The sequence below is a fragment of the Phoxinus phoxinus genome, assembly GCF_949152265.1.
Source record: "Phoxinus phoxinus genome assembly, chromosome: 14".
NCBI classification, from domain to species: domain Eukaryota; kingdom Metazoa; phylum Chordata; class Actinopteri; order Cypriniformes; family Leuciscidae; genus Phoxinus; species Phoxinus phoxinus.
In genome coordinates, this window is record NC_136889.1 from 11,056,767 (window position 1) to 11,079,446 (window position 22,680).

General features: G+C 37.6%; 2 protein-coding genes across 7 annotated transcripts in view; both read right to left on the reverse strand.

Annotated features, from left to right (window-relative positions):
- Window positions 1-2,995: 2,995 nt before the first annotated feature.
- On the reverse strand, window positions 2,996-4,098 carry apcs (amyloid P component, serum). The gene is made up of 2 exons (XM_079635345.1): window positions 3,960-4,098; window positions 2,996-3,718 (listed from the first exon to the last, which is right to left on the reverse strand). The coding sequence occupies exons 1-2, from the start codon at window positions 4,015-4,017 to the stop codon at window positions 3,048-3,050; spliced, it is 729 nt and encodes a 242-aa protein (XP_079491471.1). The 5' UTR covers window positions 4,018-4,098; the 3' UTR covers window positions 2,996-3,047.
- A 2,929-nt stretch (window positions 4,099-7,027) lies between these two features.
- gfra1a (gdnf family receptor alpha 1a) overlaps window positions 7,028-22,680 on the reverse strand; it is an 85,125-nt gene continuing 69,472 nt past the window's right edge. For all 6 annotated transcript variants that reach the window (XM_079636187.1, XM_079636185.1, XM_079636188.1 and 3 more), the window contains 6 exons: window positions 21,903-22,254; window positions 20,482-20,591; window positions 18,935-19,069; window positions 12,982-13,187; window positions 10,008-10,052; window positions 7,028-9,280 (listed from right to left, as the gene is read on the reverse strand). In XM_079636187.1, coding sequence (XP_079492313.1) covers window positions 9,137-9,280; window positions 10,008-10,052; window positions 12,982-13,187; window positions 18,935-19,069; window positions 20,482-20,591; window positions 21,903-22,254 — 992 coding nt within the window. In that variant the 3' untranslated portion in view covers window positions 7,028-9,136. The remainder of the gene's footprint in view (window positions 9,281-10,007; window positions 10,053-12,981; window positions 13,188-18,934; window positions 19,070-20,481; window positions 20,592-21,902; window positions 22,255-22,680) is intronic.

Sequence of the window (22,680 nt, forward strand, 5' to 3'; positions counted from 1 at the left end):
AACAGCGGAATTCGTGGAATATACTAATTTATATATATATATATATATATATATATTATAATATTTTCTGTACATAAAATTCCACCAATCAGAGAACAAGCAAAATGCACCAAAATATCTCTTTAGCTCCGCCCACTCCCGTGAAGCACTGTGAATGACGTAATCGAGTCTCCCTACTCTCTCAAACTATTTTAAATGTTTCAATATTTTCGTTTCATCATTTATATATAATTTATATTGGCTGAGAGTCTTTTCCAGCCGTGCGATATTCCCCCAGTATCAGCAGTGCTTCACCGTTTGTATCAAGTATCCGCTTATTGCGACGACTGTCATAGACATTTTATAAAAAAATAAAAAAAATCTTCATTAGTTTTAATTTGATTATGCTGTTCTCAATGCTTCATGAGATTGTAGTTATTTCCCTCACTAAAGCTGTTAAAGTACAGTTTTGTACCTTTATATTTTTGTCCGATTTTTAAATACTAGTTTGCTTCCAATCACAGTTTGTAACGTTATGATCCACCTCATAGCTGATTGGTTTGGTTCATGGCTTATAACGCTTTAACAAAAACTTTTTTGAAATTCCTATTGGAGAAATAAATGGAAAAAATACTTCCGGAACCAACGCCTCTGAAAAAGTGGGCGCTGTTGCACTCTATTTGCTTGGCACAACTCTCTGATTGGTGGAGAGTTCTCTCCAGAATTATGGGTATGCTAATGTATTTTTTCGCAAGGAATTCTGCTGTTGGAATGCGATTCTTTAAAAAAATTATGCGGTCATATATTTCAGCAAAAGCATTTATCATAGATTAACAACCTCTTAGCTCGAAAGTAGGTCTATCTTTAAAGGTTTATAAGTAAGTTATTGTTAAAAATTTTTTTTAAATATATATTTTTATTTACAGAACCCGGTTGTTGCACTCTACGAACTTGGAGCAGTTTTCATGAGTTTGGAGCATGCAAAATGTGCTACATGGGAAGACAGAGGGGGCATGAAGAGGCCAAAAGAAGACGAGTGTGGATATCGGTAAAGCTTTTTCGCGCCGGAGGAATCAAAGCAGTTGAAAACAGATGTCCAGCTTCTGATTGACAGATAAAATACCATGGTTACGCCAAGGCAGTTGAGCTGTAGAAAGAGGGGGGGTGTTTTAATCAATTGTTAAATCTGGTGCAAGTCTCTAGAACGGCTTGCATCTTTTACAGTCCCTTTAAAGGGAATGTTTACATTGCCTACCAAAAGTTTCACTTTAGTCCTTTAGGATCTTCAGCGAACTCTTCTGGTTGAGTGCTGGGACCTGCACACTCAACCATATCAGACCTCTCTAAACAAACAATTCACTGCATATCAAAGAAACGCAGCAATCTTCCGCATACATATTGTCCCTTGCATTTCGAGTCTCAAACTTTGCCTCAAGACACTGATCAGACTTGCATGAGGTGGCTGTTCATTATTGGACGTTTATGGATGCTGCCATGTTAAAGATAGCTGTTCTCCCCTGCCAATGTGTGTGAGGACCCCACATGCCTGAGGCTCCGGAGCCTGGCCCCTGACACCACACAGCATGAGCCAATATAAGCCAAGCTGCCAGTTCTCTCCATGCTAATGTAATAGTATTATTCCATATATACATATTACAGCCCATAAACTGAGCACACAAAAATTATTTGTATATGATCTAATTTGTGCATGTCTGTGAGGAGCCACATTTGTTGATTAGTTGGAAGTTTCAAGAGCTTAATTTTCATATCATCAGTAAATCTAAATAACAGTGGAGAAACAGTGGAGAATCGGCAAGTTAGGAGCTACTTTTAGCCTTAAGATGTTTTGTGGATATGACCCCTGATCTTTTGCATGTGCTTTGTTAAATATAGAGACGTTTTACTCAAGAGGCCTTCAAAGGAGCGAACAAAGATGAGCATAACCAATGTCCATCACATATTGATATTTGACATATTGATATACTCACAAAATGAGAGTTTTTTTCTTCTTCTTCACACTAACATTCGGTCATTACAACTTAATAACATGCCAAGCATAAAAATCATTTGTTATAGGGTAGCTGATCACCTTAAAAGTCCACAGATATTGCTGTTAGTTCGTAGTTCGTACAGCTGGTAACACTTTCTCTGACACGCAGATGCAATGAGACCTCTTTATTTGTTCATTTATGTGACGTTCGATATAAAGCCTATTAAATGCACCTTTAAATTTGACCCAAAAATGTAATTTAATTTGACTGCTTTTTCATTTCCTGTATTTTCCTGTATTTTTTTTCCCCTTTCCTTGAGACATGCTAATGGACGTTTAAAGAGGTCATTTGTAATGTGGACTCCGCAAACCAGTGCATTTTCTCCAGTCTCAAGGTAATTATTTGTTTGTATGCGTTAAGAAGTGTTAATTTTGTAATATTTATAGTATTTATTAATATTTTCATTTATTTTTTATTTTTATATGTTCAGTTTTCAGTTTAATTTCAGTTTGAGTTTTAATAGTTTTGTTATGTGCTTTTGTCATTTTTATTAGGTATTTTATATGACATACTGTATAGCTTTAACTTATTTTGATTCCAGTTTTTGTTTTAGTAATGTTAGTACTTTAACTTATTTAATTAGTTGCTTTCCAATGCAAGATTTATTTTATTTTATTTTTTAAAGATTTTCAATAGTAATTAGTAATGTTAGTTAACAATAACAACACTTGTTTTCAGAGGTTTGCACCTGTACTTGTTTGTTTGTAAGTAAAAAAATAAGTAAAAAAAGAAAAATGCAGGTTAACAAATTAGGGAAGTTAAGTTCAACACAATAATGATTTTTTTGAGAGTACAAAAAAAGTAAACCAAAAAAAGTGGGAATACGTTAAAACTCAAGGCTATTGTGTCAACTTTACTCAAGCTCATCATTAAACTGTACCAAAATATGAAACTATAATCCAAGTCTGGTAGACATGCTCTTATTTGGTCAATATTAAAATGCCAGCACAGAGTTCACTGTCAAGATGTTTATTCACTTCTCATGACATTACAATGATATTGCAGCACAGCTGCGTACTATATCTGCTCTTCTTTGGTATAGAAGGTTACTTGCTGCTTTTCTTCCACTTGTGCAGACCCAGCAATGGTGAATTTCAGATTGTGCCAGTTAATGTAATCACCAAGTTTGTATTTGGTCTTTGCCCCTATGTAGGTCTTAATCTGACGTGTGGTAAGGACTTGTTTGTGCACGTGCACATCTGATATAAAACCTGTGAAGACATTGGATTGCTGGAACCCTCCATCATATTGGGTCTGATACTGGCCGAGTGTTATGACAGGCGCTCCTTTAAAAGCTTCCTTAGGGCCCGCCAGCTTCCTAATGCTGGCTACTTCATTCACAAACACCTGTGCAAGACCACTGATGGCATCCCAGGTCGCACACACCGAGTTCCACTGATTTAAATTGAATGTCAACCCTTTGAATTGAACAGGGGTGTTATGAATAAACATCTGGTATTGTTTGAGGTCAGCTGACCAAGATAAAGTAAAGTCTTGAGGGAGGGATGGCGTGGCCAGAGAAAACAGAGATGGGATGCCGGTCGTTTGGTCAGAGTAGAATCTCAAACACACGGTGACTGCAGACATATCCATGGATTCATTCGGGTGGAGCTTCGCCCAGCTGCTGTTGGTCAGCTGTGGGAATGTGATGACCTTTTCCCTCAAACATTTTTGGTCTGTTTTCGGCTCTGTTGTTCATGTAATAAAATGTTTTGAAAACTTAATGCATTAAAAACTTTCAAACATCGTGAACCCACACTGGTTGACCCATGATACTACAGTAGTTGATTAAAGAGCAGATGTGCAAAGGCAAAAATGAGATGAAATAATGAAAGCAGTCTAAATTAATTCTCTTTCCCCAGAGGTATTCATTAGATGACCTCTGCATTTTAAAAACCGTATTGTTAGTATTACATTGCTAGTACTTACGGGATAACGCCAGACCACAACAGACAATAAAGAAAACGTATGAAGCGAGCCTCTGCATTGTCCTCTTGGGTCGAGTCAAGCACGAGAGAGGCAGCCTACCTGAGCTCTTCACTCGGCTCTTTTTATACTACACTACCGTAGAGAGGAGGACACAGCATGTTAGTGCTGATTCGGCAGTTTGGTCACAAGTGCAGATAAGGAGAGGGGCTGCACGATTTGGCCAAACAAACAACTACCTTGTGCAACACAGACTCACAATGCTCCTTACATAATTATGTTATTACCTCAAAACACCATGTTTTTCTTAGTTTTTTTTACCATAGTGCATGATTTGTAAGCATACTTTGGAGTTTCTTATCATGAAACCAACCAGTTCCATATACAGTATCTCACAAAAGTGAGTACACCCCTCACATTTTAGTAAATCTACTCAAGGGACAATACTATAGAAATGAAACTTGGATATATTTTAGAGTAGTCAGTGTGGTGGTAGCATCATGATCTGGGGCTGCATGAGTGCTGCTGGTACTGGGGAGCTGAGCTTCATTGAGGGAAACATGGATTCCAACATGTACTGTGACATTCTGAAGCAGAACATGAGCCGAACGGCATGATTACGACCCCAAACACACCGCCAAGATGACAACTGCCTTGCTGGGGAAGCTGAAGGTGATGGAGTGGCCAAGTATGTCTCTAGACCTGAAACTTATTGAGCACCTGTGGGGCGTCCTCAAGCGGAAGGTGGAGAAGCGCCATGTGTCTAACAGCCAGCAGCTCCATGATGTCATTATGGAGGAGTGGAAGAGGATCCCAGCAACAACCAGCTCTAGTGAATTCCATGCGCAGGAGGATTGAGGCAGTGCTAGAGAACAATAGTAATCACACAAAATATTGACACTTTGAACACAGTTTTGACATGTTCACTTAGGGTGTGTACTCACTTTTGTTGCTAGCTATTTTGACAATAACAGCTGTATGTTGAGTTATGTGAGGACAGTAAATATATAGGCTACTGCTATACAAGCAGCACATTACTCTAAAATATATCCAAGTTTAATTTCTATAGTATTGTCCCTTGAGAAGATATACTAAAATGTTTGCTGAAATGTGAGGGGTGTACTCACTTTTGTGAGATACTGTATGTTCGGTTTTAGCGAACTAAGCTTGCTTGATAGCTCAGCTGGTGCAGAATTGAAAAGAGCTCAAAGACAAGCGTTCAAACACTATCGGGTAGGTTTAGGGTTTAGTGTAGGTGTGTGTTATATTAAAATGGAGCATGCATTAAGCTTTTAGCGCCACTCACCGGACATTTCAATTCAGAACTGCGGTGATACCAAGGGAGTAATCCATCAGCCGGAAACTGAAGCTTCCCCGGGAGCCGCCATTGTAGCAGACCATCATCTGCTGTTAGCATTCCATTGACTCCCATTCATTTTGGCGTCACTTTGACAGCGAATAACTTTACATCTGAGGCGTTTAAAGACTTCATTTGTCCATTATTTATTTCTAAAGAAACATGACAATGTATAAAAGGCTCCATTACATTGTATCTTACATTATGGCCCCGTAGAAGCAGTTTTTGTAAAAATAGGCTAACGATTGCGTCATAACCACTCGACTCTCTGTCGCACAGTTGAGAAATTACCGTATAGACCGGCGGAGAAGCTCGCAAGCAATCGGGGGGACGTGGAGGCATAAAGTCCGATAAAGTCAAGGGAGAAGCCCATAGAGAGTGATAAAGTTGATCCTGCTGCTAGCTCATGGACAGCTAATACTCACGCTCTCCGTCTCTGCGAGATTCGGAAGGGAATGATTCAGATTTCTCTCGGCACAGCAACTAGAAGACTTACAACTGTCAGAAAGGTTGCTCACGTCACATCTACGCCGTCAAGCTCAGTTTGAGCCTGCAGTTCGCCCAGCCGTCAGCTTCTAATTTACTTCACTTTTCTCCGTTGAAACCTATGGGGTCGCTGTGTCCAGTTTATATACAGTCTATGGGTGATACCTATCAACTCCAACGTAATAAAACGGTGCCATATTCAAGTTCTTCTGTTCCGCAAAAACAAACAAACACGCTTTTAGTGCCACTCACTGGACATTTCACTTTGAAACTGTCGTGAAACGTGCACGACTCAGCGTATTTTCCATTTTGCCAAAAAAAAAAAAATGTTGCCACTTACGTTTTTTCTTATGAGCCTGGGCTGCAATTACGGTCTGGGATATGAACTAAAAATGGAGCCAATGGAGTTGCTTTTTAAGAGTGAAAACACTTGTATTCAGTCTTTATAAGAACCAACTAAGACCTCTTTCAGTAATCAAATTGAATAGAGTAAAAAAAGTAATAAATAAATTGTCTTTGTATTGTAATTATAAAAATGAGGATACATGTAGGCTAATACATGTAATAGCCAAACACAGTTGTTCTGTAAAATACAAACATGTATATTTTATCATTATACTAGTAACTTTATTTTACACTACAACAGTAAAGTTACAATACAAATATATGTATGTTTCAATGTCTGAAATTGTAAACCCTTGAGCTCTAGGGAGACCTTGCAGTCTTTGTGTGTATTTGACAACAGGTTTACAAAACTTTCTTGTCCCAAATCTGGTAAAATGCTGAATATTTCTGTCCACAAAACAAAACTGAAAATGATGCAAATGTAAAAATATAGTGACCTTGGAACATTGCGTTCTCAAATGTACATTATAAGTTTGCAGCATTCACTGTGAACCGAGTCACTCTGAAACCGCAACATAAGCTGAACGCATGTAAATGAACACAGTGCCGCGGTTCACTCAGAAACACAGCGCAACAGACTATTCATTGAATTAATTCAATCTCTGCGTTTTATCATATGGTTATTGCACAAAGCCACAATGGCTTTTTATTTTGATTTATTATGTAGCCCTCAAAGCAGCTTTCACTGACATATTGTTGTCTCCTTTTGTGAACAAAACTATTGCCTTGGCTATATTTAGGCTAAATTATTCGTTTACATCCTGCACATAAAAAACAAAACAAAAATGAAACACTCATCACAAGAAGAGACAACAACAAAGGTGAATGTGTCAACATTTTTAATCGTTTTCATAGAATACTTTTTACATTTTCACAAGCTAAGAAGAAATGTGACAGATTGTGGAGGAGTCTTGAATTTGCATTTTAAATGCTGTGGAGCAGTAAGATGTGAATATAGAGAAATATAGATTTTACAATGTGGGATTCTCACTTTCCTGCTCCCATCTGAAGCATACAGCAACTTTGTGTTGCGTTCAAAGCCAGAAACACCAGCCCACCGCAGAATGCCTGCGTAGAATCCATAATACCAATAGCCTTTATTGCATTTCCATCTCTCATGCTTGGTTTTTTAATGTTCATACTTTTAAAGTTCCTGTACTGCTTACCAGCAGAAAAGACAACATTACAATAAATAAACCCATAATGCAAAAAGATACAAAAATAAGAGTTTCTTTCCCTTTTTCTTTTTGGCTTACCATAAAACAATAGCATAGTGTTACAGTATAGTAAATAAATGCCTGTTTTACATTTCCTTCATTTGAGATACTACTGGACAGCAATAATAATAGATGTAAGTCTTCAATTTGTACCGTTATCTCTAAACAAAAATATATAGTGTATATATAGTTACTGAGAAAAACAATAAATCCTCATCCAATATGATAATACATTGTACAACCAGATCCCAATTCAAATATAGCAGGCTTTATAAACATAGTTCATGTTGAAGTATATATATGTTTGTGTGTTTATTTTAATGTAGCACTTAAAATGTTCTGTAAATAACATGAAGTACAACAATACATTATATATTTTTTTGTTCAAAATGCCACATGAACCAAAGCAGCATGTCATAGACTCTTTTAGCGTGTACCGCTGAGGTGGTTTAACTGCACATGCCTCATACTGACATAAAATTCTCACTGATTTGAAGAAATTATGGTGCAGGATCACTGATACTGACTCTTTCAGTAACTTTTGTATAGACATACAGTACAAAAAACTGGCTACAGTATATAATACATACATGACTAGTTTGCATGTTTAGTTTGGGCCGAAGTATGAAAATCCCTGTCAAAGCAACATCAGAAAGGCAATATACACTTGATAGATACGCGGATGGCGGTTGGTTTAGCCTGGTGAGTGGTCATGTGCAATTTACAGATACTTGTATATGCAATTCAAATAGAACCTTAGAAATAGAAGTAATCAATAGCTTTCTAGCCTAACTCCATGTTTTCGCTGTAAACTGTGGCATACAGTAGGAGTTATCAAACCCCAGTTCTATTGACATATCCATCCAGTCAACCTGTGACCTCATCCTCATGTTCAAACAAAGACAAACAAACAGCGTTACGCATTCACACGTGCAGCCACACACACAAATAGGCTCCTTCATGTCTTATCAGACAAGCTACTGTCCTTTTGGTCATTCAGTTAAGCTTGGGCTGGAAATTCTTGATATTTAAACTCCCCTCTAAACCCACCTTTCACTTTCTGTGACTAGATGTTTTGCAAATGTTTTTTTGTTGTTGATATGTTTGACCTACAGACGGGCCAATGATGCTATAGAAAAACTACAGAGGACAAGCACAATTTGTGAGAATCTAATTTTCAGCAAAACATCAACCAAAATAAAAGATAGACAGAAGACAATTTCTGTAATAAACAGTGACCACATCGCTATAGTGTCTTGTTCTCACTTTTGCTGTTTTTGTGTGTACCAGTGAGCAATGGATGGTGCACACTGCATCTTTAAGTACACATACGCACAGATAAGATTAATCTCTACTGCTGTGACAGGAGTCCTTGTGATTTCTGGCCCTCGAAACACCAGCGGTTGCGTAGACGGCACAACATCACATGGGAATGCTGCAATGAATCCGAGGCCCTCTTGCATTTCTTTCACGTTTCATCTTCCAACGCAAAATCAGGAGGGAAGAGACAGAAACTCGAGTACACCAAGACCACTTAGTTTCATTGCATCAACAACATCAACAAAAGCTCTTAAAAAACAGAACAGCGAGAGAAAGAGAGGATGGGATGGCCTAAGAGAGAGAAAGAGAGAGAGAACTGAGTACAACAGATTGACCAGGAACAGCGATCGACTTTGTACAAACTGTGACTGTCCGTGTTTTATGTTCTTGGGTGGCTACAACATCGCCGCGATGAAGATGCAGTGCAAAGAGGTAGCCAATAGGAGCAGCAGAGAGCTAAGGGCTGATAAAGACACCTGCCGAGTGGACGAATTCCTGGAGATGGCATTGGAGGAGCTGGGGTCATCGATCTGTGGGTCCTTGGAGGAACATAACAGTAAACATGTGAGAAAGCGGATAAGCAGTTATTCTTAACAGCCAAGAGGTAGTTAGATAAGTCACAAATGCAAATGCATTTTTCCATTATGATGTTTTACCTTGAACTCTTCTATCAGAAATTGTACGCATATGTGCTTGGCTTTTCAAGGCTTTTAATACACCGTAATGCGCCTGTCTTGAAACACTATACAAGCGTCCAACATAACAGCAAAAATAAAAAAATAGTGATCAAAAAACACTTCAAATTCTTTCAAAAATAAAAATGCCATTCTGTCTGAGTTATACCTAACATGGGTTCAGATGTCTAAGAGATTAAAAAGCTCTTTGATTCTGCAATGAAATTATTCGCTGAAAAGAGGTCCTCATTTTTAGGGGCTGGTTGGACCTGCCGTTGCAACACTAAATGTCATTCTAGCATATAATGTTGCTTTTATTATGTACAGTGACATTTAGTGAACTTTAAAAGGCAGAAGATAAGCAACGTTCACATTTTGCCATCGCCCACCGCAAAGATCATGTGCATACCGGGCGGGAAGGGCCCTCTAGTGCCGGGTCAAAGTTCAGCAGAACTGGGCTAATGTGACAGGAGATAATTACTGCTTTATCTTTGTTTTCATTCATTATTATTCACCCTTTCAATAGCACTTGACATATATCAGATGTATGTCTGGTTTGAGATGTGCATAAAAAGAAGCATAGGCTACTTACCACACATAACACATCTATTGTGTTGTTTGTCTTCTGCTTCTGAGCCTAGAAAGGAAAAATAAAGCTCTATTAAATACATCTGATCGAAATAAAATACCGGTAATAACATCTTGGACCAAGAAAATCCTTGCCAAACAACATTCCATGTTGTCTTATAATGCTCCAGAATGATCCACACCAGAAAATCATTAACAAAAAACTTATAGCTGCAATTTTATAGCTGTTAATTGCATTGTATTAGTATAGTAATGTGCTTTATTATGCTATTGTGATTCTGTCCTCAGATACAGTGTCAATAACCATAGACAAGTAAATGCGCATGCAAGTTGATATAAATACTAATCATAGCCGGTAGGTACTGCAAGGTTCTCATTTGAGGGCATTTCTCACAAACAATAATCCAATTTGAGCATTTTAAATGTAACCCCTCCAACAGCATACAATTAAGTATGGATTTCACATCCTTATGTGTGTGTTCTTGTTGAGCATAGGTATGTGTGTCTAAGGAAGTGAGAAGCGGTGGTGATATAGGAGAGCTGGTGACAGTATAATGAATGGATTCGTGTGTGTTGGCGGTTCGGTATCCTCCTGAAAGAAGCCGACTTGAATCTAAGCCAGAACCCAGCATGATAAAGCAATGCCTCGACCAGCATGAAACATTATAAACAACCGCGTTTACGGACCAGCAAAAAGAGGACTTGAGGTTTAATATTAATGATTAATTTCTCCCAGAGCGGTCCTAGCACCCTTAAAACATTTTCAAAATTGAAGAAATAAACCAACAAAAAACAAGTATAATTCTCAGGCAGAAAAAAAAGTTGGATAATTGTTCTCTGAACACATCAAGTGCTGTTTTAATTACACTGAAGCAAAAACGCTCCCGAAGTGCAAGATATGTCACTCTAATAGTCCAAAAAAGGAAGAAAATGAAAAATAGAACAAAACTCATGAAATTGGCCCTTAATCTCACTGAATCACTTGACAGCATACTAAGCAGAGAGTTTCTCACTTTAATTGTATATTTAGAACATGAGTTCACACTGAACCAAGAGATCTGTTTTGTACGGCTAAAGCAGAGCATTTAGTAACTTAGCAAATGTGTTCAATACTTGCATTTTGACACTTTTACACAAGACGAGGTGTTACCATATGTCTCTTTGTTTTGAGGGAGGTAATGCACATCTGGCTCTGTCATTTTACCCACACGAAAACACGCAAAGGCAAAAACCCTTTCTACCATATAACTAAAGGGGGACGCAAGCAGTACAGCTGGCTGTAAACATCTCAGTCCTGAACGAGAGTGAGAGAGACGCAGTTTGATTATGCAGCAAAGGCCACGTTAACATGGCATTTGCATGCTGGAGTCGTCTCGCTAGTTTTCCTGGAGGTCAGCTGAGTGTGCTGCGATCATTTGTAACTGACGAAGAAAGACTGACAGACATATCCCATGAGTCTGCACTCCCGGTATCTGTTCTTCTCCTCATTTTCACATTGACAGCTGCTCCCCCTCAGAGGACTACGTTTAGCAGCGAGGCTAATACAGAAACATGTAAACTCATTAACTTCACTTTCTCCTGCTGCTGTGCTGCTCTCTGTTGGAGTGTATGGGTGTGAGTGTGTGTTCGCCCTAATGTCTGTGATTATATATTTGCATTGTCTCTAATTAAAAGACAAATGCCGTATATGGCCAGCTCTGACAGTCATTGTAAATTGTATGTGTCCCATCTAAGCATTTTGCAGACCCTTTAACAGCGACTTGCATTGCATTTAATATATACATTTTAATCAGTTCATGCATTCCCTGGGAATCGTTCCTATGACCTTGGTGTTGTTAACATCAAGCTCTACTGTTTGAGCTACAGAAATGCTGAACTTATAAGATTATCAGTCAAAAGTCCAATTACGCAAATGTTGCTGACTTCAAACATCTAGTTCAAAACCCTCTTAAATTAGATTTTTTTTGTGAAAGTTATGTGGACTGTGAATATCATAACATTTCGTTTATAGCTGGCAAAGAGTCAACCATATGTTTTGTCATGTTTTAAACTTTAATTGAACCTATGTTGTCGACAATTTCTGCAATTAACCTTACATTTTTGCTGTTTAATGAATAATTTTGTGTTTCATTCATAGTTGTTTTACTCTTTACATTTTGCCGAGACATTTAGTTATATTGAATCATCCAAAATTGAGTTTTATCCAAATCGACTTACAAATGAGAATAGAATAATTTAAACCAACAAATGGCGTAAGTGCTGTGACAAGTCCTAGTTAGGCTAGCAAGGTATTTTTGTTAATAAATAGAAAAAATAGAATAGAAATGGAATGGAATAGAAAGTATTAATGGGCGATGTTTTATCGAAGAAGAGACATGATATAGCATCTAACTAACAATTAAAATGGGAAACTTTTTATGCATTTTGGCTGTTCATTTACACAGCGTTGTTTTTTGGGGCCTGAAAATGGAAACTTTTAAAAACGGTTTCAAAGTGCAATTGACTCCATGTAAATTATGAATTTGTGAAAACGATGATATAGTACGAGTTTAGTAAAGTTTAGTCAAGGCGCAGTGTTTCTTTATAAAGTGACATTGCCATCTATTTGCCCAGCATGCATAATACAGCGGTTTTAGTCGTTTTTGACAACATGCCCATTCATTGATAATAGCTTTTTTTGTAAGGAAGACTTTAAGGTTTTTACTTGAAAATTTACTTTAAAAAATAAACCTACCCCCAAATATTCAGTGGAGTAAGAAGTGACAAATCTGTCTCCCCTATAACGTAGTATAGCTCTCTCAAATCAAGCATACACAACTGAAATATTCCCTTCATAAAAGCATAATTTTCAAGATCACCAGAGGTATTTATTATCTGCTAGTCTTTTTTACAACCCTGCATTCCCTGGGGCACATACACCAAACCCCACAATACATACATGAAACTTGAAGATCTATGTCTGCAATAGTTGCACTGACCTGCAGGCTACCACAGAACTGGTAGAGGGAGTTATCAGCCGGGTTGAGATGGTTGATGTGTGTCGCCGGCTCTATGGCATTAGGTGATCTTTCTCGATCCCTGGCCCTCTGGGATGGTGTTGTTATAGAGGTGGTGGTTTGTACTGGGGGCATCGGCTGCCACACACTCACGTCTGTCCCATTTCCAAACGCCTGGATCGCATTGCCTACATACAAAGAGCAGAGTATTTACCTCAGATTAAAAGAGAGATATGAAATCTTCAATTATTAATTGGAGGGCCAAAAAAGAGATACACAGTATAAACACTGTGCATACTGTAGGTTATCCTCCTGTTTGCTGTCAAAGGCCCAACGTGATATTTTAGGAGATGTTTAATATAAAATCAGAGTGCCATGAGAGATGACTGTTTATTAGTGTTCAACTGTAAATCAAGGCCTAAATAAATACTGGAATTCATAAACATATTTATGTGCATGCTGTATATGCATGTAGCACAGGTTTCTCAAAATAAATACAAATAAATAAATACATATATATATATACATAGGCATAGATAATGAGAGTGATGGCATGAAAAATTACACTGTATACTGTATGTGACAGATGATGTTTCTATGTTTCTGATTTCATACATGAACGGCATCTGCATAATGACCATCAGCTTAATCTCTCTTTCTCTGAGATTTATAATCATTGACCTAACAGAAGGACCAGCAGTGTGTACCATTCAATATATGACAGACTGAGTGACTGGAAGGACAGTCTAATAGCCAACTACACTACTAAACCTGAGCTATTAGCATAGATATAATGTGTTGTTTGCCTTGACTGCCTGTGTCATAGACTGGAAATGACTTGTATTTGCTTAAACTCATGGCCAAATGGTTAAAGAGTCAGACTGGTAACCCGAAGGTTGCAGGTTCAATTCTCAATACTAGAAAGGCAAGGCACCTAACCCAGTCGCTCCCAGGTTGCCACAGCAGAAATGTCTGTACACTATTCCGGGTGTGTGTGTCCACGGTTTGCAGTGTCTGTGTTCACTACTCACTAATGTGTGTGCACTAACTTGGATGGGTTAAAGGCAGAGGACAAATTTACTTTTACTTCATTTTACCATGAAGTATGGTTACCATACTTCACGTCACTTTCAACCTTAAAGGATAACTCTCGCCAAAATTGAACCTAGGCTATTTTTTGTTAATCTACCCGAGTCAAACATTCATGTAAAAGCATACGGTAATTAGAATGTAAACTCTATTTTCGTTTTCTGTCAAAATGCCTTTTTTGAGTTGTTCTTTATCAGAAATGTCCGCCCTCTCTCATAGTGCTAAGTTTTTTCTGTCGCTACGCTACCTCTTAACGTTTCTTTTTCATCTCCTCCTCTAATTTTATCGTACTCAAATGTAAATAGTTTGAACAAACACATGATGAATTTGTTGTTTCTATTTTTAGATGCTTTTTTCTCCATCTCTCTAGGAAATACTGGAAAAGACCCACAAGGCTCCGAGCGCTTTGATCATTGTTTTGAGTCTATGAGCCCTGACACATTTTCTTCAGCAGATGAATCGTGTAGTTTCCTCTCATGTGTATGTCTCTCAATGAGTCATGTTCTTTGAATCCACTCTACACTCCACCAGCTGATGTCTGGAGACCTTTATATCCACAAGGTTTTATGTTTCAAAGAAAGGAAAATGTACAGCAATATCGGGCTACTGTTTTTTTTTCTGATTAAATAAAGACCAGCTTAAAATAAGCACATTTTTCACATTAACAATGTGAAAGTGTTTGTGTAAAATAGATAAATAATAATAATATATAGATATAGATATATATAACTTGTAATAATTATAAAGGTCCCTAAACATCAAAGCTGCATATTAGAATGTTTTCTGAAGGATCATGTGACGATGAAGACTGGAGTAATGGCTGCTGGATATTCAGTGTTTCCAATATAGGAATAAATTAAATTTTTTAAATATATGAATTTATTTAATTTCAAAATAGAACTGTACTTTTATATAAATGCACCCTTGGTAAATATAAGCTTATAAACTCATTTCATTAATTAAATTTTTTTTTTTAAATGTACTGACACCAAACTATATATACTGTACTGTTTATATACATTTATTTCTTACTTATTTTCATTAATTTATATAATAATAATTCTTTGTTTTAGTGTTTTTAAAACACTTAAATTAGATCTTTAATCTGAGATTTTCGGACCCCATGTGTCTTTTAGATTGGGCCAGTATGTTTTTGGGAAGGTCCAATGATGTACAACAGTTTGACTATTGCCAGTAAACTCAAAAAGCAATGGTATAAAGGTGAAGGTGAATATTAGAGGGAAAATAAACATTCCCAACTTAATCTTTTTTTAAATATTTGAACTATTGAATAATCTCAGTTTTACTCGAGCTATCTGTTCTGCTGAAGCTCAGCTGTGCTCCATCCTGTGCTGAGGACAGCGTGTTCCAAGGGCAGACAGACGCATAACGCTCAGGGGCGAGTGCAGGGTGTGAGGCCAAAGCGCTTCGTCATAGCTTCCTAAACACCCAGATACTGACGGCGCTGGGAACAAACCCCCAGAACTGTCAGGATGCCTTAACACTGAAATCCGGTAATGAGACACGAGAGAATGAGGTAATGAGAAGAAGAAGAAGAAGAGAGAGAGAGAGGGAAAGAAAGATAGAAAAATAAAGATGCAGTTTAACCCAGTTTAACCTCCTGAAGAGTCTCCTTCAACATCCCCTCAAAGCCCTCAGCACTAAAAGAAACAAACCAAATTAAGCTCAGACTGTTCACAGATACACTCTTCCTACAGTGAATCCACCCTGCCCTATGGGGGTACATGCCAAACAGTCTGATTTGAAGATCTGAACTATTTGCTGTTTTAATTGAAATGGTTTAGAGAAAGTTTTCCAATTCCTACATTTATCATTATTTTTAATCACTTTTTTGCCTTCACTGCTTCATTCAATGTAAATGGTCCTGATGTGAAACAGTTTGTTGTGCGCATTATTAAAAAGTTCAATACTCCTTGGAAATACACTTTTTTTGCCCACCATCCACAGTGGCTAAATGGTGAATTTTACTAGCTACAAACAGCCCTTTTTTAAATCAAATATATAAAATATATACTGTAAGTAAAAAACTACAACTTAAACAGCACAATTACTTTGCGATTATCAAATCACAAGGGCTGTGATTTTACCAAGTGAAGCTACGAAGAGCTATACAAGTGTGAGAACGCAGCTCTGTAATTTTAGTCAAATAATACAACAGTAATATTTCTTCTTTTTGTTTTTATTTTGTAATTTTATAATTTTTCATTTAGTAGTAGTTATAATAATAATAATTATTATTAATATGGTAACACTTTAGTTTAGGGTCCAATTCTCACTATTAACTAGTTGCTTATTAGCATGCATATTACAAGGATATTGGCTGTTTATTAGTACTTATAAAGCACATATTCTACATTGCTTAATCCTACCAAATACCTAAACTTAACTACCTTACTAACTATTAATAAGCAGTAATTAGGAGTTTAATTAAGGCAAAAGTCGTAGTTATTAGTTAGTTATTAGACTAACAAGAAACTTAGTTCAAGTGCTTTCTAAACTGATCCCTTCATGGATCTTTCAGTACTACAAGCCCTCCCTTAAAGCTTGCTCTTTGCTGTTTCCACTTTGTCTTTCACTCCATACTAAGAGTTTACGGGAACAAAAGGAAACACTTGGTGCAGTTAAGGAAGTGTAGCGAGCGAGAGACGTACAGGAGAAAGGGTAAAGAAAGAAGTGCATAAAAGGAAGATGGAAGGGCCTTTTTAGAGGCAGAAAACGGCCTGACAGCCTGACAGCTAAAAGCATTGAAAAACAACTACCTGGAGTCTGAAGAGATGGACAGAGCAAAGGGAGAATGAGACAAATGGATAGTTAGGAGAGAGATGGCATGGATGGACACACATAGTATAATGGAGAGAAAACAAGACAGAAAAACAACTAACAGAAGATATGAGGAGTGTTGTTTGAAGCTCAGATTGGCGTGCCTATTTTTCCCTATTAAATGCACAAAGTAGTTCCACGCAGGTCTTGACCGCATTACAGTTCCTTGTCACTTCACCAAATGATTTCAGTTATTTCAAAGGTCCTTACAGCCTACAACAGCAAATTAACCAAAAAACCATACAAAGACATTGACCAAGCAAATAAATATAGTAAAAAAATAGGATAAAAAGGAAAAACAATTTCCATGTTTTCCTCATGAAATTGCATTCCATTATCTATGAAAACCTTGCACTCTTCCACTCTCTCTCTCATAAATGCACACACATACAGTACAGACACACAGACGGAGACATTCACACACAGAAACTTCTTGTCAGCGCTGCCCTGCAATTTTATCAATAATATAGTTTTGCATCTGCAAAACTACATGACATTTCTCAGTATCGAGAAGTAACAAAGAACTTTGTTGAGACCAATCAAGCAATCTATCAATCTCTATCTGTCTGCATGTCAAGCCTCTGTTATCAGCTCTTAAATTATGTTTTGGAATTAGAAATGGAAGCTTGGGATGCGATGCTTAAGAAATTAGTCCTACACACAAGAGTTTTAAGGACAAAAACCTGACAAATGTCTTGAAATAAAACATCTGAAAAATGTCTTGAGTTGTGGTAAACGTTGTATAAGCGAATAGCCTAATTGCCTTCGGGACGTTAAACTATTATATATATATACGGTATACGGTATATATATATAATAACGCACACCCAAGGTGTTTTCACAGTATTTGCTTGCTCAAAGTCTAACATACTAGAGCTTACATATAAATGAAGCAGTCACTTTTTATTTGGCCTTACTCTCCTAAAGAGCCTGTCATTCAACTACAGTACTTTCACAGCTCAAGTATGAGACCATTAAATAAGCAATATTTTAATACTGTCTCTTATTTAAACTTCAGTTGGAAAAATGCAATTAGAGTGGGTAAGTTGCTCATTTACAGGTTCATTATTTTGTTTATGGGGTCTACTAGAATACGTTTACAAAATTTGATGTTCAACAAACTCAATATTTATAATTTAATTGTTGCAGCAACTGTTTTCACCCTCTGTCTGAACATTCTGTTTTAGTTTTGGTTTCTTTAAAACCTGCCTACCAAAAAATCCAGTCTGTGCTGATTGGTCAGCCGGCCCCAGTCTGTTGTGATTGGTCTAGCACTTAGAGAATGTGTTGGAAATGTAATAGCTCTTAATAACCGCCGAAGGTCCAGCTCCAGAGGCTTCCTGGGGCGCTGCAAACACTACTTTAACTATGCTATGGCGTCGGTTTTGCTGTCTCCAAAGTCCGATCAAGAAGAACAAGCTGATCAACATGAACCACCTTTGTAAGCAAGACTTGTGCAGGACATTTCACAGTGATAATTCTTTATTTTTATAACCTCTGACCTGCATGGTTCAGAGAGCACTCGTTAGAAAAATGGTGAGAACACAACAAAAAGTTGTGGTTGTATACTGCTGAGAAATAGTGTTAAAAATACATTTTAACTACCGGTACTGGGAAGAGCGAACAAAGGAAACACACTACTAATGCAACTGGCCTCCAGGCCTCCTCCCCTTTTTTGTGTATGCATTAGGCGGGAATTATTTAAATGAGGAATATTGTGACGTGTTATTGTGTTATTGTCACTTAAGACTACAATTGAGGCATTTTAGGTTGCTCAGAAACAGTGCTTACTGATATAGTTACTAATAAAGAGAATAACTTTTACTGTTTTCATTTAATTGGGCCCTAAACATTTTGAGCAAAACAAATTCAAAATGTTTAGATCTCATCAAAAGACTGAAAATGTAAAAAAGAGAGATCTACAAACTCATGTAAATCAGCGAGTGTGCCTCAGATTGTACTTTAGACAGAAGCAGGGAGAGTCTGGGCCAGAGCAGTAACTCACGCAGGCAAGTGTTGTCAGTGAAGAACTCTGTGAATCTGTCGCATTCCTCTTTGCTGTTGCCGCTGTTGCTGCAGTCGCAGAATGGAGACACGCTGATCTTGGGTGAACGCAGATAATTTGGGGTCATCACCGTACCTGGATAACAAAAGAATACATGTTCCAACGTTCTTTAGGAATATTGTATTTTAAAAATTAAAGCATCAGTTTCGAATTTTAAAGCTAAATATATGCTTGAAGTGTGCCTTGTCGTCTTAGATTAGCCGATATCTTGCTCTCACTGAGCTTTCTTAAAAAATAATAATTTTGGTGCAGTGTGCCTCATAAAAACTATACTGTGGGGATGTGACACTGTTAGCCCACAAAGTGAAACAGTCTCCCACTGGTAGAACAACAACATGAGCTAATCACAGATTAATAGCTGCACTGCTGTATTCCCGTGTGTCCAGCTGCTGTTTCTGTGGAGCGCTGCACACACGACATTGGGAAGACTTCCAGCACAAGCAAAACATAAAGAACTAGAGAACAAACACGCTTTCACATTGGCTTTCTCTATCTCAGTGGATTGTATGAAGAGAACTAGCAGTCACCCAGTATTAGTTAATGATCATATATCACGGTCTGTCTGAATACTCGATTCTGATTGGCTGGAAGGTGTGCAATAAAACGGTTTACTGCACAGGTAGTTCCAAGTCAGTTTAATCACTGTTCTATATTAATGCGCTACTTTCATTGAAGCACACACGTCACTCACACACACACACACAGAAACAGGAGAACAGAAATATGTTGTCAATGCTGCCCTCGAGACTTTTATTAATAAATTAACTTACTAAATCATTAATGAATCACTACATTATATTACTCAGCAAGGAGGAAGTAACATTGCTGTTTTTGAAGTAATTAAATCAAACATCAATGAAAGCTTTAGCTTGTCAAAGCGTGCAAATAACCATGGTATAAGCGGGATAATTCATGTCTAGTCATGTCTATTAAACGATTTGAATGCACTCCGCATGCAGGCTCCGCTTCACGTTGAGCGGTTATTTGCCTCCACGTTATGCATTAAAACGGTTTATAACATGGCTTGGTTAAATTCTAATGTAGAATGCGGTCTGTTATTTCTTGATAACAGACCTCTGCTATGTATAACACACCGTTGCCATGAAAAACAGAGCGTTGCCATGGACACGGTGTTCTTTAACGGAAGCAATACAATCGTTTTTAAATCAAGAAACTCCTTTTTAAATCAATATTTTGTGTCAAATTATTGATTTATTTGGTAGGTAGCCATGTAATAAGAGGGATATTGTATAGCGAGGCGGTTGTTATAGCAAATACAACCCATTCAGGCTGATTCAAGCTACCCATGGATTATCTCTTAAAAACATACCTCAAATAAAGTTATATACAGTATATATATATATATTTGCTATTTCATTAAAAATATATCTTTTTACGCTGTACAGCATGAAAGATACATTTATAAATGCATTGTTTCTCAGATGTTTTGTATGAACTTTTTTATCCAAGTTACAAGACAGACTCACCAATGAGACCAGAGTACGACAGCAAGCAGTCAGCGTAGTTCTCCTTCAGACAACCAGAGAGAGAGCGGGGCTCAGACTGACAGTTAGTGAAGAAATCAGCCAGACGAGACCTGAAACACCAAATACACACATATAGTAATGGTTACTTATCACCTTTTCTTGACATCTATTCTGGTACAATGAGTAGCCTACTAGCAACATTACTTTATAATTAAATACTGTTCATTATAAGTGAAATAAAACATATGTTGCCAAATCTGTTTGTAGAGCAAACAACACACACAGTTCTTGGCTGTTAAATGTGTTGGAAGACTCGCAGCAGCAGTCTGTCGTAGTGTTAAGGACGGAGAAGGAATGTGTAAATGAATGTGCTGTGCTGTGTGTCCTAAGGCACATGGTGTTGGAATAGTGTGGGATCTTTGCACAGCTACACAGAAGCTCTTGGTACAGCTAGGGGCTACACCTACTGTAGCATCAAAATGATCATGGGTACATAAACAGGATGGATATAAAGAGAAAGACAAATAATGAGAAAAAAAGCGAGCATGAGAATGGAGAATGTGAACTGTACAGACCCGGAGCACAAGTGCAAATATATTCCATTTATTTGTATAAGTGTCTGAGTGTGCCCCCAGAATGCCAAGCGGTGGCTCTTCTGATTGAGCAGGGTCATTAGCTGTCGCTCTCTCTGTGCCTAAAGACGTTTGCTTGGCAAAACTACATCCACGTTGTGCCAATGAATCCTTAACAAGCCACTTAGAGGACTCTGGGGTTGCTTCTTTCCTGCACAAACCAGATTTAAGGCTGCAGTTTTTATTGCTAGACTTCAATAATCACCTCGATTGTCCTCGCAATGTGCTCTCCTGCCTTACCTTAATAAACGCTTTATTTCCCAATAGATGCAGCTTAGCTGCTCATGGCCATTTCTGTCCCTAGTGGTGAATATGTGTTATTATAGATGGCATGTTGTGATCTTGCCTCTCAGATTCAGTGAGGCATTTCTTAGCACCTCTAAATAGCTCATTTTGCACTGCCATGTGTTAATGCACACAAGATAAGTGTTGTCGTGAAGTGTGGATGTATGGACTTTACTACTATACATGTAATGAAATGCTTATCTTTTCTGCAGTTTTGTAATGTAATAATATAATTAAGAAATATTATATACTATTATAACAATTTAAGTAAAAAGCAGGCTTTATTTTATATATATGTAGTTGTGTTCAGAATTAGTGTTCATCTTGGTAAATATGAGAAAACCTTTTGATCGATCATCCAAAAATTGACAAAAAAATCGAACCTTTCACTGAAGTAAAATGTTAATGATTTATTGTTTTATTAAAACTTCATTAACCTAACAATATTAAGAAAATGCTCAAGGGAATAACATTTTAAGTTGCCTTTTGTAAACCAGTTCAGACCTGCAGATGTAGTTGGTCTTGCATGATGCTTGCAGTGTCAGGCAGTTGGGCCTTTCCTTGTCCTCATATGAACAGGCTGGCACGATGGTCTGGCGTCTGCGCTCAGAGCAGGCCGACTGATCCCCTAGAGGACACGAGCAGAAGAGCATACCGTAGCTGTGCTTGGGCGGCACCTTGTCGAAGAACTGCCGCAGGGCCTTGTGGCACTTCCGTTTGTTGCAGACTTCAGCCGTCGAGACTCGGCTTGTGCAGGGGCTTATGTAAGCCGAACGGTATTTCTTACAGGTGTCGTTTAGATTGCAGGCCTTCGCTGCATTCAAGCAGTTGTTCTCCTTTGCTAGTGCGGGCTCACCTGCAAAGACAGAGAATACACAATATAACTAAAATGAATTGGTGAAGTGTGTTCCTATTGACTGTAGTGTACAGTATTTAACAGTGTTAATAACAGTCTGTCATATTTTAGTCATCTATACAGTTTTAGTCTATACTATCATAAGATTTTAGTCGACTAAATCTATAGTAAATATAATGGGCTTAGTTAAATTTGAATGAATCAATTAAGCATTTCTCTAAAATCTCTAAACTCATTATATACTCTTTTGAACATCCAATACAGACAGATTTAACTGCTTTGACATATAACATGTCTGTATCTTAAAATTAAATAAAAAACACTTCTCATAAAGAAACAAGAACATGTTCTTCTTTTCAATTAATGATATATGCATTCTTTATAACAAAATTGCATTGCATTCTTCAGTCTTCCAAGCAGACATAC

Excerpts from the sequence above, each read along its gene's own strand:
- apcs (XM_079635345.1), bottom strand. The coding sequence starts at position 4,017 with ATGCAGAGGCTCGCTTCATACGTTTTCTTTATTGTCTGTTGTGGTCTG. Across the intron at positions 3,719-3,959 it reads TTGTGGTCTGGCGTTATCCC|AGCCGAAAACAGACCAAAAA; the intron begins GTAAGTACTAGC and ends CATGAACAACAG.